The 17140-nt window shown below is 34.7% G+C and overlaps 1 protein-coding gene across 1 annotated transcript; it reads left to right on the top strand.

The window, feature by feature from the left end:
• The first annotated feature begins 528 nt into the window (after window positions 1–528).
• smarcd2 (SWI/SNF related, matrix associated, actin dependent regulator of chromatin, subfamily d, member 2) lies at window positions 529–16971 on the top strand. Its single transcript, XM_051914084.1, has 13 exons — window positions 529–958; window positions 1978–2174; window positions 7230–7272; window positions 7361–7483; window positions 7901–8020; window positions 8656–8751; window positions 9040–9141; window positions 10886–11047; window positions 11963–12060; window positions 12472–12607; window positions 14896–15018; window positions 15112–15213; window positions 15295–16971. Exons 1-13 carry the CDS (start codon window positions 791–793, stop codon window positions 15346–15348), a joined length of 1524 nt encoding a protein of 507 aa, XP_051770044.1. The 5' UTR covers window positions 529–790; the 3' UTR covers window positions 15349–16971.
• Window positions 16972–17140: the final 169 nt, after the last annotated feature.

The following is a 17140-nucleotide window of genomic DNA, read 5'->3' as shown; positions in this document are numbered from 1 at the left end:
TTTGAGAGAAAATAAATATTTTACAAAATGTATTTTTAGGGCTGTCAAAGTTAACATGCACACAAGATATTAATACAATTTTAAGCATTTTCTTACATATTTACCGAATTTGATAATGGATCGTATTCTAATATTCAAAAGACTGGTCAGAAATCATGAGAAAAATCAAATATGCACATAACTTTAGTGTTGATCTCAGATATGCTGTCAATATTTTTTAAAATAAATATTTTTCACATAATATTTTAACATTTTGCTTTAGTACAACAATATATAAGGCAATTAATTTTTTTTTTTTTTTTAAATTTTGCTCTTTTTACAATATCACAATTAATATTTTTTACAAGTATAAATAGGTTTTTATACACTAAAAATTATATATGTCTTTATATTTTAGGAAGGGGTGTGTCGCAAGGTGATCAACGCATTTGGGGGTCCGAGGCATGTAAAAGTTCGAAAACCCCTGTCCTAGGTAGATTATTACGAGGGAAAGTTATTTGGCAACCCAGGGGGAGGAGATCTGTGAAGCCACACACACTGATAACTGTAGACATTGGTCAGGCTTTTAAATGTTGTTGAGAGGAAACCATTAGTATAAATGGGGGTTTGACAAGCGTATAGGAAGAGATGACACACTCGGCGGACAGCGATCGACAATTAGAGACGGAAGAATATATCGATATTTGAACGCGATGTGGTTGCGCGTGACTTCAACGTACGTTTATCGAGTGACTCAGTAACGGTTTTGATTTCGTTTCTTAACAGTTATTAGCAGCGAAAATAATCAAAAATGGCTTCTAGATCGGGTTTCCCCGTCAACCCCAGCACCCCAATAAACCCCAGCATGAACCCCATGAACCCCATGAACCCGGGTCACAGCAGCGCACTGAGAATGCCAGCAATGCCGCAGAATTCACCCTACAGAGGGATGGGCAGTACTCCGAACCAGTATCACCAAGTAAGTGAAGAAACCACTCTTTATTTGTTATCTGAAGCGTTTAGCATCACGCCATAGCTTCCCTCCTGTCTTGATAGAGGAAGTGTCATTTCATTAGCAACAATTACGATTTATTAGCACATTTATGTCATTAAATATTGTCAGAAAATAATCTACAAGAATGCTTCTTTACAAAAATACAAATAGAAAATGTTTAAAATCACTTTAAGAGCGCTGAGGCCCACGAAGAACAAACATGTACTTCCGCATTTGAGTCCCACCATGAAGAAAACGCGCGTGCTTTACTTTGAATAACTAAGTTACCTGCAAACAATCGGCTCAGCCGCTAAAAAAAAAAGTACCATGGTAATACTATTACATTTTGTTACATACCATGGTAATACGATTTTGTTTGGATATATATAATATGGTAATATCAAGATGTTTGAACATGTACCATAGTAGTATTCTATTATTTTCTACGCAAATTCCGTGTATATGAATATGGTGTTCATTCATTCATTATCTCATGATATTTATCTAAAGAAATTTAAAAGCCTCACTGTATTATGGTACTTCCACAGTTTTACATTTTTGGTAACACTTTGCAATAAGTTCCCATTAGTTAGTTAATGAATTAACTAAAATCGGTTTTAAAGAGCAATGTGTTACAGTATTTATTAAACTTATTAACATTAGTTAATAAAAATACTATTTCATTGTTAGTTTGTTAGCTCAGGTCCATTAAATATTAATATATGCAACTTTTGATTTTAATAGTGTATTAGTAAATGTTAAAATTAACTAAGGTTAATAAATGCTTTAGAAGTATTTTTCATTGTTAGTTCATGTTAACTAATGTACTAATTTTAACAAATGGAACTGTATTGTGAAGTGTTATTGTAAGCTGTAAGCTGCTTTTATAATCTATTTTAGTTCTACATGAAGTTTTACGTTGGGCATACTTTACCTGTAATAACAGTCTACTATTTGTGAGTGTTAAAAGTAGTAATACTCAAATCCTACAATTGTACCCACAGCGCCCAAGTATGCCACCCAGCCGAGGAATGCCAATGGGGGGCATGGGATCTATGGGTTCCCCTCTACCTGGTCCGTCTTATAGCGGAGGCATGTCCATGCGACCGGGGATGCCTCAAGCTGCGATGGACCCCACCCGGAAGAGACTCCTTCAGCAGCAACAGCAGCAGTCTGGGGGTCTAATGGGCCCGAGAAGGGGGTTAGTACATTTAGTATTGTTGTTTATGCATGTATGGTCAAAACATTTGAAGCGACAGTAGCATTCATATCACTTTACAATTCTGGGTCTGGGTTATGGGCCTTATGAACAAAGGAGGGTTTTATTTTTGGAGCCCAAAGTAATGTTTGTTTTAGATGATGTTAAAGTCACCATAAAATCAAAATTTAGTTTTTATTTTTTGATGGAATATTACAGTATTTATTATAAATTATTTATTTATGCACATAATTGTTGTTTTTTTTAATTTGTGTGCCCTCGTAATTAGTAGGGCCGGGTATTGACACAATTTTCACGATTTGAAATCGATTTCTATTCACAAGCTTTTGATTGGATTTCGATATTGATTATTTTGTATATATATATCAGATACAGTACATGGCAAATTTGCTCAAGGAAAAAAATCTCTCATATAATGCTTTAAACTATACATGGGAGTCAGTTGGTACTACATTACTATAATATTGAAGGTTAAAATTAACTTATTTATATACAAACACTTAAATTACACTCAAGGATGTTTTTTTTTATAATAAATAAAGTTATAATGCTAACTTTAGAATTACATAATCATATTCCTACTCCAATGCGTTTTTTGAAATATAAACATTTAAATCGTGGCTGTCATAACTGATTCATTCAAACATGCATTAAATATTAAAGAACATTACAAATTATAATGAATATGTAATATTGTGCATATATTTATCAGAATACTACTCTCTAGAGTTAATTTTTCTAGCTCACTAACGAGTTTATGGTCACTTAATATGGTTTTTCTGAGGTAAACGTAACATGACCTTGTTTACAAGTTGTTTTATTGAAGTCTTTCCGCGATTGAAAGACTGATTGAGCGATTACACTTGACATGATATGGATTTAGGTTAGTTGTACTGTATCTTTTAACATACCTTCAGATGTTCATTCATGTTTATTTCGCGCTGTAACTGATATTAAAGCGGAGGAGATGATTGGTTCACGTGTGTCGTGCTGTCGCTTCTCTTGAACTCAGCTGCGCTACAGCGATCTGTCACGCCACATTAAACAGCGCCAAAACGGTATTTATTTTTTGAATTTCATAATAAAATGGATGTCATTTGAAATCTGAGACTTTGTTTCATGTCAGAAGTAACAAAGTACAAAGATTATTGCGATTTATTGGATGATCCGTTCATTCATCAACTGAAAACAGGATAGATTAAATCGAGAAATCAATTTTTTTTTTTTTTTTTTTTTTACCCAGCCCTAGTAATTAGGGCTGTCGTAGTAAAGGAATTTCGCTTGCGGTGATTTTGAGTGGCTCAATATCGTAATATGCGTCAACAAAACGTTTATAATGAACTTAAAAATACTGATTCATTTATGAATTAAAAAAGGTGATGACGTTAATTTAACTTCACAATGCCACTTCACAAAGCCCGATTGACGATAAATTCATCACCTGGGTAACGCTGAAGCTGATATTTCACTTCATTGATCCAATGCATTGAACAGCGCTGACTCCAGTCATAGGAAGTCTCCTCAAATGTTGAAAGGATACTACGACAAAGATACCGCTTTTATCTTCTGACAACTGATTGCAATCTGATGGCAAAATATGTGCGATAAGTCAATATATTGATTATCGTGATAGGCCTACTCAGAATATTATTGATCTTACTGATGAAGTGTTTGTTTTCTCTTGTTCAAGAAGCAGTTTTACTTGGATATACGTCACAATAGGGAAGAAAAGACTATCACAACTTCCGTTTCATGCTGACTTTAAAAATGTGTCAATAAAGTGGTCTGGCTCTACTGTAATGTCAAATATGGTGTTCTAAAAAAAAACTTTAGCAGCGTAAAGAGCATATGATTCGGCTTACATAACAGTGGGTGTCCAGTTCTGAACCCAAAGTGTCATTTGCCACCAGATAGGCGCTTGTCTCTGGAAACCAAAGGCTTCTTTGTCCTTCTAACTCAGAGACTCATTTGTTTTATTTTGCCAAAGAAGCACAGCATAGCAGTGAACTTAAAAATGGTTTATAGATTTTTCATGATATTAACTAGAAGACTGAACCATGGGGCAGATGTATTTGTTATTTTTGATGTTTTTGAACCCTAAAGGGATAGTTTACCCGAAAATGGAAATGTATTAGTTATCCTCATGTCATTCCAGACCTGTATGATTTTCTTTCTTTTGTCGGACATAAAAGAAGATATTTTGACAAGTGTCTTAATGTGGTCACCAAAACTGCTTGGCTTTCTAACATTATCTTCTTTTGTAGGCCGCAGGAGAACGTTGAAAATTCATAATTCATAACACATACATAACATTCACACACACACACACACACACACACACACACATATTTTGAGCAGTAAGATGGAACATATAAAATTGCAACAACAGCAAAAAAATTCATCAATCAGTACTTTTGACTTTTTAATGCTTGAAGGGTTAGTTCACCCAAAAATGAAAATAATATCATTTATTACTCACTCTCATGTCGTTCTACACCCCTAAGATCTTCGTTCATCTTCGGAACACAAATTAAGATATTTTTGATTAAATCCGATGGCTCAGCGAGGCCTGCATAGACAGCAATGGTACTTTCTCTCTCAAGATCCATAAAGGTACTAAAAACATATTTAAATCAGTTCATGTGAGTTCAGTGGTTCTATCGTAATATTATAAAGCGATGAGAATATTTTTTGTTCACCAAAAAAAAACAAAAATGACTTTTTAACAATATCTAGTGATGGCCGATTTCAAAACACTGCTTCAGAGCGTTATGAATCTTTTGAGTCGAATCAGTGATTCGGATTGCGTATCAAACCACCAAACTGCTGAAATCACGTGACTTTGGCGCTCCAGTCCACTGATTTGATTCGTAAAGCTCCGAAGCTTCAAGAAGCGGTGTTATGAAATCGGCCACCACTAGATATTGTTAAAAAGTCGTTATTTTGTTTTTTTTTGGCGCACAAAAAATATTCTCATCGCTTTATAATATTAAGGTAGAACTAATGAACTCACATTAACTGATTTAAATATGTTTTTAGTACCTTTATGGATCTTGAGAGAGGAAGTACCATTGCTGTCTATGCAGGCCTCGCTGAGCCATCAGATTTAATCAAAAATATCTTAATTTGTGTTCCGAAGATGAACGAAGCTCTTAGGGGTGTAGAACGACATGAGGGTGAGTAATTAATGACATTATTTTCATTTTTGGGTGAACTAAAATCAATAAAAATCTAGAACTTTTTGAAAAGAAAAATTGAAAAGAAGTACTTTTACTGGAGTCATATTTTACTAGGGTATCTGTACTTTTACTCAAGTGTACTTCGTCCACCATTGGATTTCACTCATGTTCAAGGTGGTCTCGCGAATTAGCCACATGACTTCTGTGTGAGTGGTGCTTCATGCGTTGCTACACGTTTATTTTAACAAAATGAGTAACAAACTCTTTATAAATCTGTTTCTTCTTGTATCTAGTTTGTGTTATAAGCAGGCCCAAATGGAATTGTTGGAAATGAAAAAAAAAGTGGGAAAAAATCTTGTTTTTTTTTTTTGTTTTTTTTTTTTTTGAAGCAGAATGGATTTAAACTTGGAGAAACTCTCTTATTTATAGCTGAAAGCATTATTAAATTAGCAGAAGTATTTATTAAAAATATAATTTTTTGTACTTACCCCAAACTTTTGAATGGTAGTACCAAAAAAAAAAAAAAAATTAAGCAGCAAAATCTGTGTTCAACATTGATAATAATAAGAAATGGTTCTTAAAGGGATAGTTCACCCAAAAATGAAAAGTATCCCATGATTTACTCACTCTCAAGCCATCCTAGGTGTATATATATCTTCTTTCAGACGAACATGATCGGAGATATATTTAAAAATATCCCAAAGATTTATAATGGTAGTGAATGGGGCCTGTTTTGAAGCCAAAAACAAATGCATCCATCCATCATAAACATAATCCGTACAGCCCTAGGGGGTTAATAAAGGCCTTCTGAAGCAAGGTGATGAGTTTTTGTAAGAAAAATATCCATATTTAAAACTTTATAATGTAAAATATCTAGCTTCCGGCGGGCGACCGTACACATACTGCGCAAGTCGACTTGCGCCAAAAGAGTAAGCACCTGACGCAATGTATGACGCAGGATGTAGGAGTATCATAAGCTTAGATGCCTCTCGTGGTTCAAACAAATAGGGCTGTGCAACAAACTAAAGCTCAACTTCTCTTATATTGAAATCCTCTAACATTTCTCTTGTCCATGTTCATCATTGCGTCATGCGTCAGGTCAGGGGTTACTGACCTGACCACAAATCGATGCGTACGGCTGTCTGCTGGAAGTTAGTTATTATAGTTAATAAAGTTTTAAATATGGATATTTTTCTTACAAAAACCCATCGCTTTGTTTCAGAAGGCCTTTATTAACCCTCTGGAGCCGTATGGACTTTTTTTTTTTTTTTTTTTTTTTTTTTATGATGGATGCATGCATTTATTTTGGGCTTCAAAACATGCCCCCGTTCGCTACCATTATAAATCTTTGGAGAGCCAGGATATATTTAAATATATCTCTGATTGTGTTCGTCTGAAAGAAGATAGTCATATACACCTAGGATGGCTTGAGGGTGAGTAAATCATAGGATAATTTTCATTTTTGGGTGGACTAACCCTTTAAGCAGCAAATCAGCATATTAGAATGATTTCTGAAGGATCATGTGACACTGAAGCCTGGAGTAATGATGCTGAAATTCAGCTTTGCAATACAGGAATAAATTCAATTTTTAATATATTTAAATAGAATAAGAAGTTTACTAAGTTTAAGTAATTCGGCATTTGAGCTCAATCAACCTTTGAGGAAAGATACATAATTTTCACATTTTTATTAAGCATAATGATTGTTTCACTGTAAATCTTGTGCGGAAAAAGTTATGTTTCTTTGAGAATAATTATGTGGCTTACACTTTAGATCTCCAGTACTGTAATTTAAATAAAATTTTAGCGTATGTTTGCTTTGAGTCATGTTTCTTACACATCTGCTCTACATTTACAGGGTGAAGAGGCGTAAGATGGCTGACAAAGTGCTCCCACAGAGGGTGAGTTTAACCAGAATAGTATAAATCAGTTTTTTTTGTTTTTTTTTTGTGAAAGTACATAGTTTCTCATGATTTTGGTTTTCCTCAGATCAGGGATCTGGTCCCAGAGTCTCAGGCTTACATGGACCTTCTGGCCTTTGAGAGAAAGCTGGACCAGACCATTGCTCGCAAACGCATGGAGATACAGGAGGCCATCAAAAAGCCGATCACGGTAGATGTAGTAGACTGGAGTAGCAATTCAGAGATGATTTCTTAGTTCAACTAATTTTAAGGGAAGTTCACACATTTACTCACACTCATGTCGTATCCAAACCTGTATGACATTCTTCTGTGAAACACAATAGAAGATATTTTAAAGAATGTTGGCAACCAAACCGTTTTAGTGAACTTTAACTTCCCTTTCTCAAAATATCTTCTTTTGTGTTCCACAGAAGAAAGATGGTTATACAGGTTTGGAATGAAATCAGGGCAAGTAAATGATGACAGAATTTTCATTTTTTAGGTGAACTAACTCTTAATGCTTTAGCTTCGGTATTCACAGACTACTAGACTTTTTTTCTTTATGCCAACATAAAGAAATTAGCCAAATTGTTTATCATCTCAATGCGTTTTTTTTCTACTCATCCAGCAAAAACGCAAACTAAGGATCTACATTTCTAACACCTATACACCTGGCAAGCCAGAGGGAGAGGAGGCTGAAAAGGTGGCATCCTGGGAACTTCGAGTGGAAGGCAAACTCCTGGAGGATGTATGTAATGATTTTCACTATGTGTTCAGTTGTTGGCATGTATGTGTAACTCTAGGCAAAGTTGAGCAATCACGCAATGGATTCCATTTACAATGTTTCATGACAAGTAACAGATCTAGATAAAGCTGACCGTGTCGCCCCTATACTTAATGCTTTTTATTTGGCAGTCTTGAGTCTCTTGGTCTTTTGGCCAGCTTAACTGCACTGGCTCATGTCCTCAGCTCACTCCTTCAAACCAGATGTGCTCTAAGCTGTTCCATGTTCCCAGACTTTGTAAGGAAAAGGAATTGAAACTTTGGCCCATTTTGTGAAATTAGTCAGTAAAAGTCTAAGCATATATTTGCCAGCTGAAGGCTGTGCTGCTGCCACATGAAAAGAGGAAATTATTCTTTTTCTTCACTTTTTTGCCTCAGTTGTTATAACTTGTGTGGTACTGCAAGGGAGGGACAGGCAAGGCATTGCGCAAACACATACTGGCGCAATAGCTGTGTGTGCTGCTTCTAAAAAAATCCCTCCAGTGCGGTCAGCTCCAAACAATGCAGTATCAATCAACGGCATGAGCGCATTGAAAAAAGATCTTGTTCTCTCTCCCCTTTTCTCTACTTGTTTTTCTCTATCTTTCTAACTGTCCTTAGCCTGGGAAACAGAAACGAAAGTTTTCATCCTTCTTTAAAAGCCTGGTCATTGAATTGGACAAAGAACTTTATGGCCCAGACAACCACCTGGTGGAGGTATGGCATTATAGTGTTATTATAATAATGGGGGGAGGGGGGATAATTATATATACATGATATAATTACCCATAATTACTAGCATAAAATTGTGTGTCATTCTTAGGGATTTTTTTTTCAATACTATGACACCCTTATTAACAATATGAGTTAGTATGTCATATGAAATTAATAAATCTATTTATATCCTGATGATTATCATGATGACCTCATCAAACACAAAATGTACTGTCTTGCAGTAAATCCAGTCATTACATCTCTAGTCATATCTTTTTCTGTGTGTCTTAGTGGCACAGAATGCCCACAACTCAGGAGACGGATGGATTTCAGGTGAAGAGACCAGGAGATGTGAATGTGAAATGTACTCTCCTTCTCATGCTGGACCACCAGGTATCACATACACATCTCACAAACACATACACTACTGGTCAGAAGGTTAGAATTATGAATATCTTTTAATGTTTTTGAAAGAAGTCTCTTATGCTCACCAAGGCTGAATTTATCTGATGAAAAATACAGTAAAACAGTTACAGTTTTTGCTGCTTAATATTTTTGTGGCAAACATTTTGTGAAATTTATTTATTTTAAATAGAAATCTTTTGTAACATATGTCTTTGCTGTCACTTTTGATCAATTTAATGCTAAATATATATATTTTTTTTATTGAACTTACCCCAAACCTTTGAATGGTAGTACATTACGGCTTCCAAAAAAATAATAATAATAATAATAATAATAAGCTGCAAAAAACTGTGCTCATCATTGATAATAATAAGAAATTGGTTTTAAGTAGCAAATCAGCATATTAGAATGATTTCTGAAGGATCTTGTGACACTGAAGTCTGGAGTAATGATGCTGAAAATTCAGCTTTGCATTACAGGAATAAATTACATTTTGAAATATATTCAAATAGAATAGAAATACAGTATTACTGTTCACTGTATTTTTTTATGAAATAATTGCAGCCTTGGTTAACATAAGACACTTCTTTTCAAAAACATAAAAAAAACGTAATTATCCCAAACCTTTGACTGGTGGTGTACATATGTATGTTTTATAGCCAGTTGTCTTTAGTTTACATCACAGAATCATTAAACAGAATTTTAATGTTGTGAATCATGCTACTACCACTTGCTAGTCAGAAGCAGGTGACATGGTTAGATACGCCCATGAGTGAAAGATGCGCAATCATTATTTTTTTTTGTACATTTTCCCTTAAAGGGTTAGTTCACCCAAAAATTCTGTCATTAAGTACTCACCCTCATGTCGTTCCACACTCGTAAGACCTTCATTCATCTTCGGAACACAAATTAAGATATTTTTGATGAAATCTGAGAGGTATCTGACTCCTCCATAGCAATTTAACCACCACTTACAAGGCCCAGAAAGGTACTAAAGACATTGTTAAAATAGTCTATATAACTGCAGTGGTTCAACCTAAATTTTATTAAGCGACGAGAATACCTTTTGTGCACAAAAACAAAACAAAAATAACAACTTTATTCAACAATATCCTCTCTTCTGTGTCATTCACCTACGATGTTTACGTTCAGTGCTTCCAGGTTCTACATCAGAATGCCGGCTCAGTATTGGCTGACGCTGTTCACGTGAGCAGCACGACGCATGTGTGTGATGCTGACGCAGGAGCCGGCCAATAATGAGTCTGCGTTCTGACATAGAACCCGGAAGCGCTGAACGTAAACAATGTATGAGAATGACACAGAGAGAAGAAATTAAGGCTGAACCACTGTAGTGACGTGGATTATTTTAACGATGTCTTTAGTACCTTTCTGGGCCTTGAAAGAGGTGGTTAAGAGGAGGAGTCAGATACCTCTCGGATTTCATTAAAAATATCTTAATTTGTGTTCCGAAGATGAACAAAGGTCTTACTGGTTTGGAACGACATGAGGGTAGATAGAATGAATGTCAATTTTTAACTTATTTTTTCAATTTTAAAGTTTGTTTTGTCTACTTTTAGGAGAACACTAGCATATAGCCTCAAAGCTAACAGACATGGACTAAAAGCCAAAAAACTAAAGGGGTCTTCAAAAGAAAATAAAACTTCAGTCTATTAATTTCATAAGTTTGTTTGTTACAGAGTATACATCTTACTTCTCCTTTTACTTGACTTAGCCTCCGCAGTATAAGCTGGATCCACGTCTAGCTCGTCTTTTGGGAGTCCACACTCAGACCAGAGCCAGTATCATGCAGGCCCTGTGGCTCTACATCAAAAACAACAAGCTGCAAGACTGCCATGAGAAAGAGTACATTAACTGCAACCGATACTTCAGACAGGTACTCAAAACTTTTAGCACTCCTAGAAGGAAATTACCCTTAGCCTGTTCTCACAATTCTTTAAAATCCAGTGCTTGGTTGCAACAAACCACTTAAGAAAACTCTTATCAATTTGTATCTTTTTTTAATTATAAATGAATTATCACGATTTAAGGTATCAAAATCTTTTTCTTAACTTAATAGGTTTTCTGCAGCTGCCTACAGAAGCTCAATCTATAACACATTAGAAAAGAACAACTGCAGAAGCCCTGGTATCTAAGCTTTGCTTTTGATACTGTCTGCCAAAACATGCTTTCACTTGCCTCTAAGCCATTGGTATTACTGGAACATCCTACCTAAGTGATAGAGAGCAATTTGTCTTTTTCCAGAAATAGAAATTTTCCACTGCTCCTGACCTGTCAACAGAGGTATCCCTCAGGGCTCAGTTCTTGGCCCAATTTTCTTTGTAGTCTATATGCTTTCACTAAATCTTAATTCCTTCAAACCAATGAATCATAATACTTGGTTTCGCTTTCCCCTTTTATGCTGTTGACACTCAAATCTGCATTAGCTCGTGTTACTTCTCTTATTCCTCTCAATGTCAGATCTCTCTTCAAACTGCCCATGTATACAAAGAAGGAGAGACGCAAGCCAAATGTAAAGACCAGATTATCATGGAGACTTGTTTGGGCCCACTTTGCAATGCTCCTGTCAACCATTCAGAAGACCTTAGCAACCATATAGAAACACCCTACATAATGGCAGGGAGCTTTGTACAGGAAAGCGCCACTCTTGTTGTCTTCAGAATTTAGTTTAGTACTTGATCTGAGATATATAGCATGCTTTGTGCAAAGCCATCCAAGGAATAGGTGCTTGACCAAGAACTCATTGGTTATAGACTAAGCCATGTGTCACCGAACTGCTGTAATCTTGCAGATTTTTGGCTGCCCCAGGATGAGATTTTCAGATATTCCCATGAAGCTCGCCAGCCTCCTTCAGCACCCCGATCCCATCGTTATCAATCATAACATCAGGTGTGTGCTTATGGTTTCTGTTCTGAATGTTCTAAGTAGTTACTTTACAAGCTCATTTAAAAAAAAAAATGTTTACTTTCTCTTTTTAATACTAAATGTATATGATTTATAAATATTTAACCTACCAAACCAAAGTTTGATCACACTAATGTTTCTGAATAGAGCTTGAACCTACATATGAATTTCTCAGCAAAACTAAAATTGTATTTATTTTAAGTGGGTGAATTTGAGGGAAAGAAAAACAGCCAACTCATGTCCAGCATTGATGAGAACTTTCCACATTTTCTTAAATGTGGAAAATTGTATTAATAGTATTTAGATATCTAGTTGTCTGAATGCAGTTGTTATTAGTAGTAGTGTGGTTATTTGATTTTGACCAAATGCTGCTTTATTGCTGTATGATTTTGTCAGTGTGGATCCAAATGATCAGAAAAAGACCGCATGCTTTGATATCGATGTTGAGGTGGATGACCCTCTGAAGGCTCAGATGACCAGCTTCCTGTCATCTACAACCAATCAGCAGGAGATTGCTGCCCTGGAGATGAAGGTTTGTGTGTGCAAGGACGTAAATGACACCTTGTGTAAATTATTTCCAACTCATTATTAAGGTTGGGTACCGAAACCTGTACCTATATGACCGGTATGTATCGGACCGAATCAGAACGCAGTTTTTCGGTGCCACTTAAATGCCTGAGCTGCTGATTGAAATATTTAGTGCATCACATGATCAACTGCTAAATTCAAATGTGCTTTTGCGCTTTGGCGCTGAGCCAGAGACGGACGCGCTCAGCGCTTGTCATATATTGTGTCATCATAACTATTCAGTGTTTTCAACAGCATAATGTTTATTTTAGGTTTCAGACATTTAAATACACATAAGTATTAGCTAAAAAATACATGTACAGTTTGTTAAATACACACTGATGTCTATGAAAGCGGCAATAATAATCCTTTTCGATTATAATTTCACTAAGTGTTCATATCAAATACACATTGTATAGGTAACTATATAGTTTACTCTATTCTTCTCCCAGTTCACCGGTCACTTACTTTCACTTAATTTCTGGAGAAGTGGATGAATTTATGTGATGTAAATCCGACAGATACAATTCTATGAATTGCAGTGCAAACTAACTTGGCGGCACCCAATCGCGCATTATAGATCAACTAACGTGATCATTATAAAGGGTTTTAAATGACAAAATACATTCACTTACACATTTGAGAATCGCAATATCAGATAGTTCATGACATAGTTAACAAGTTTGTGAATATTTTGAATAAAAAGGGAAAACTAAATAAAAGCGATACATCTGTCATACTGCACTATTGTGGCTCCGGTATGTCACGTGAGAAGTATGACGCATCACCATGGAAATAATAAGGTGATGCGTTTTAAAATTACCTTGTGCAGGACATGCAATAAGTCAATATGGTCATATTTATGCAAATAAATTGCTGAAATTTGAAGCTGGTTTGTAGCATACCAAGAGTACTGACTATTTTGCTGTTATTAGTACTGTAACTGTTATTTAGTGTTAAATTATTGTAGTTAGGTTAAGTGGCTTAGGTTTTATTGTGAATTTATGTAAATTTGTTGTGTTTTGTATTTACTTAATTTATATGGGCCATTCTCATGAAACCATTAAAACACCACGGCACTAATGATTTTAAATATGAAACATGCATTTTAGTAGTATATAAAAACATCATAATAAAGACAATATTGTTCTCCACACTGAACAAAGAGTAATTTCAACATAGGAATGAAGTATTTTTGTATTTTACTGCATTTTCTGTTGATATTCTCATACCGCATTGCGTTCAGGTATATCTGAATGTATGTAACATTGTAATTGAAACATTAAAAAATGAAAATATAAAAAAAAAAAAAATTATATATAAATGTTCTAATAGATGTTTTCAAATGACAGAAAAAATATTCTTTTATAATGTATAATAATAATGGAAAAATGAAGTGTCCATCACTGTTCTCATCCTCTGCAACATTTTTTAAGGACTATTTACACACATAATTTTAAATAAACCTTGATTTTGAATTAAGCAACACACGTGCCAGAACCTTATAGATGGCTACCAGGTAGGCAGCTCTCTTTTATATTTCTCCAGTTAACATTTAAAAATTCTCTTGTCAAACCATGTACACAACATTTTGATATCATTACCGTAACAGGTAATTTTCCTCATTTAGAAAACCTTTAAATTAACAATTTTCTGTGAAAATGTACTTCATTAATGTCTAATTATGTACATTGAATAAAAAGTAGGCTCAATCATCATGGCTTCTCTGGATTTGCAAAAATGCTAATGTACCTCATCCTCCGCAACACCATTCTCACTTACCGCAACAATTTAAGGCCAGTTGCGGTAGAGAGAACTTCTGTTTCGGTAATGAGATTTTTTAGGACTTGTTTTGGAAATTATGTTCAAAAAGGTCTTAAATTGTAAGTAAATGTTTTTAAATTGATGATCACAAATACTCCAGACTTTGTTTCTAATGTCTGAAAAAAAATTGTTAAAGGATTTTTAAAATTTTCATGTTTTTTAAAACCAAGTTTTCACGAGAATCACCCATATATTGTTCAATTTAAAGAATTTTTATTTAATTTTTTTAATAAAAAGGCCGTTCTTTAATGTCATCCACTGTCATTTTGCGGTTCAGGCACCGTTTAGGCACCAGTAACATTTTAAAAGTATCGATTTGGCACTGGTATCGCAAAAAACTCAAACGATACCCAACCCTACTCATTATGAGGTTACATATATAGCATATACAGAGGCTATTTTTAACCAAACATTTACATTCTTCATAAGATCCATGAGACTATTGAATCCATCAACCAGTTGAAGACCCAGAGAGACTTCATGCTCAGCTTCAGTAACAACCCACAGGAGTTCATCCAGGACTGGCTCAAGTCTCAGAGCCGAGACCTCAAGGTACACAGCTTGCATTTGGTCGTTTGTACTTTTTTTTTTTTTTTTTTTTTTTTCCATCTGTCATTTATTGATGTTTTGTCTTGGTTTATGCAGTTAATGACGGACACTGTGGGAAATCCAGAGGAGGAGAGGAGAACTGAGTTTTATCACTCACCCTGGGTCACAGAAGCTGTTGGACGCTATATATTTACAAAGGTGAGTGCTTGGTATTTCTTCCCATTACAAAATACATCAGATGCTATAGTGTCTGCAGTTTTTTTGTTTGTTTGTTTTCAGGTCCAGCAGAGGAGACAAGAATTGGAACAGGTACTAGGAATCCGACTCACTTAAGAAGATTCAGACTCCAGATTCAGTCATCCAAGGAATTAGCTCAAATACAGATGAGAATAAAGCCAATGGAGGAACTTCATATAGAAATTTTGGGTGCTGGTATTGTTCGGTATATTGCACTGTCATAAACTTCTTGTCAGTTACAGCATTTGCAGACTGTACTATAACACATTTGGTCACATCAAATTTCAAATGCTGTTACATTAACTGGAATGCTTCAGTACGTATCTTCCTCTTTCAATTCGATCTCTGATCTTCTCTTATATATTCTGAAAATGTAATATGAAAATAAGCCATCCAGTTTATTTTCTTCATGATTCATGTTTTGTTTTTTTTTTTGTTTTTTTGACAAACATCTTTACTTTTATTATATACTGTTAAATAGGACTCTCTTTTTTTTGTGTGTATATTTTACAGTAAGATATACTGTAGCTAATTGGCTAAAACCCCTATAAGTAACAGATGCAACACAGCTTCTTGTTGTTCATCTATTTTGTTTATATTTAATAGTTCATGAATGAATATAGTTAACTGTATAGTTAATTAATTAGGAATTGCCAAACTCAGTCTACATTTACCATTTCGTTTCTGAAAGGTTTAAATTTTCTGACCGCAAAGGCTATTTTCACAAATTAATTGCACAATTTTTGAGTCAGGATGCAGTTACTTATAATTAGGTTGACTAGTAATGAAAATGCAATGTTTTTCTTCTGCTTTCAAAATTGTGGATTTTTTCCATTTGGTCTCTCAGGAAAATGTGTGCTGCACTGCGTTCAAGAGCCATCTTTTTGTGTTTCCACCCCAATGAGAACTCCAGCACATTTGGTTGTCCAGCTGGTTTGGTTCAGTATCCCAGACTTTCTGTCTTCATCTTGTTAGTGTTTACAGAATTTTTTTTCTGCTGAAGTGGTAAAGTCCGTACAACAGTGACTGAATTTGCGAAAGATGGTGTGTGAACCATCAGCATATTCTTTATTTTCAGGTATTCAAAGCCATATTTTTTTTTTTTTTTTTTAAATAAGTAGTTTAGTTCAGTGTGTAATTCTACATTCCAAACAGCAGATGGAAAGTTTGTTTAAGTGGGTTTTAATACGTGGTCATTCATATTGGTGTTGTCGTTTGTGTTAAGTTTTGATGACGGCAAGTTGAATTTTCAATTAAGGAATATAACAGGTTCAACATCTGTGACATGCTGATAACCACAGAAAATTGCTTTTGACTTTCCAGTTTATAAAGTGGTCGAAAAACAAAATGTGTTGCCAGTTTTGTGCTTAAAATGAAATTCTGACTTTCTTTTTAAAAGCATCTCTGAGGGACGTTGTTGAAACGATTTTGTCATAATTGACAGCATGTCACAGATGTTGTGGATAGAGCTGAACTCTGAATGTTCCTTTTGATGGTTTAATTTTGTTTATATCTGAATTGTTCAGACAGTATTAATGCTGATCTGAATTGCAACAAGCTCTTGTATCTTTGATTTTCCTTATTGTGTAAATGCCAATTAAGTTCTTACAACTTAAGTTCTGTTTTATATTTTTGTATCAATCAAATGCTTACCTTTTGTACTTTTTTACTGGGAAATTGGAATATTTTAAACAATAAAGTTGTTTCCATAAAAGGAAATTCACGTGTGATTGAACATAATATAAATTATGTTATGATCAAAAATACAATGTCAGAAAAAAAATGACATTTTCATTTTAATCAACCTAATTGATGGAATATTAAATATTATCATTAGATTAAATATGCAGAAGTAATAGGTCTGTCTACTAGATGGTAGATTGTTTAT

This window comes from Ctenopharyngodon idella, chromosome 12 (assembly GCF_019924925.1).
Source record: "Ctenopharyngodon idella isolate HZGC_01 chromosome 12, HZGC01, whole genome shotgun sequence".
In the NCBI taxonomy this organism is placed as follows: domain Eukaryota; kingdom Metazoa; phylum Chordata; class Actinopteri; order Cypriniformes; family Xenocyprididae; genus Ctenopharyngodon; species Ctenopharyngodon idella.
The sequence above is the reverse complement of the archived record's forward strand: the minus strand, read 5'-3'. Positions and strand labels throughout refer to the sequence as shown.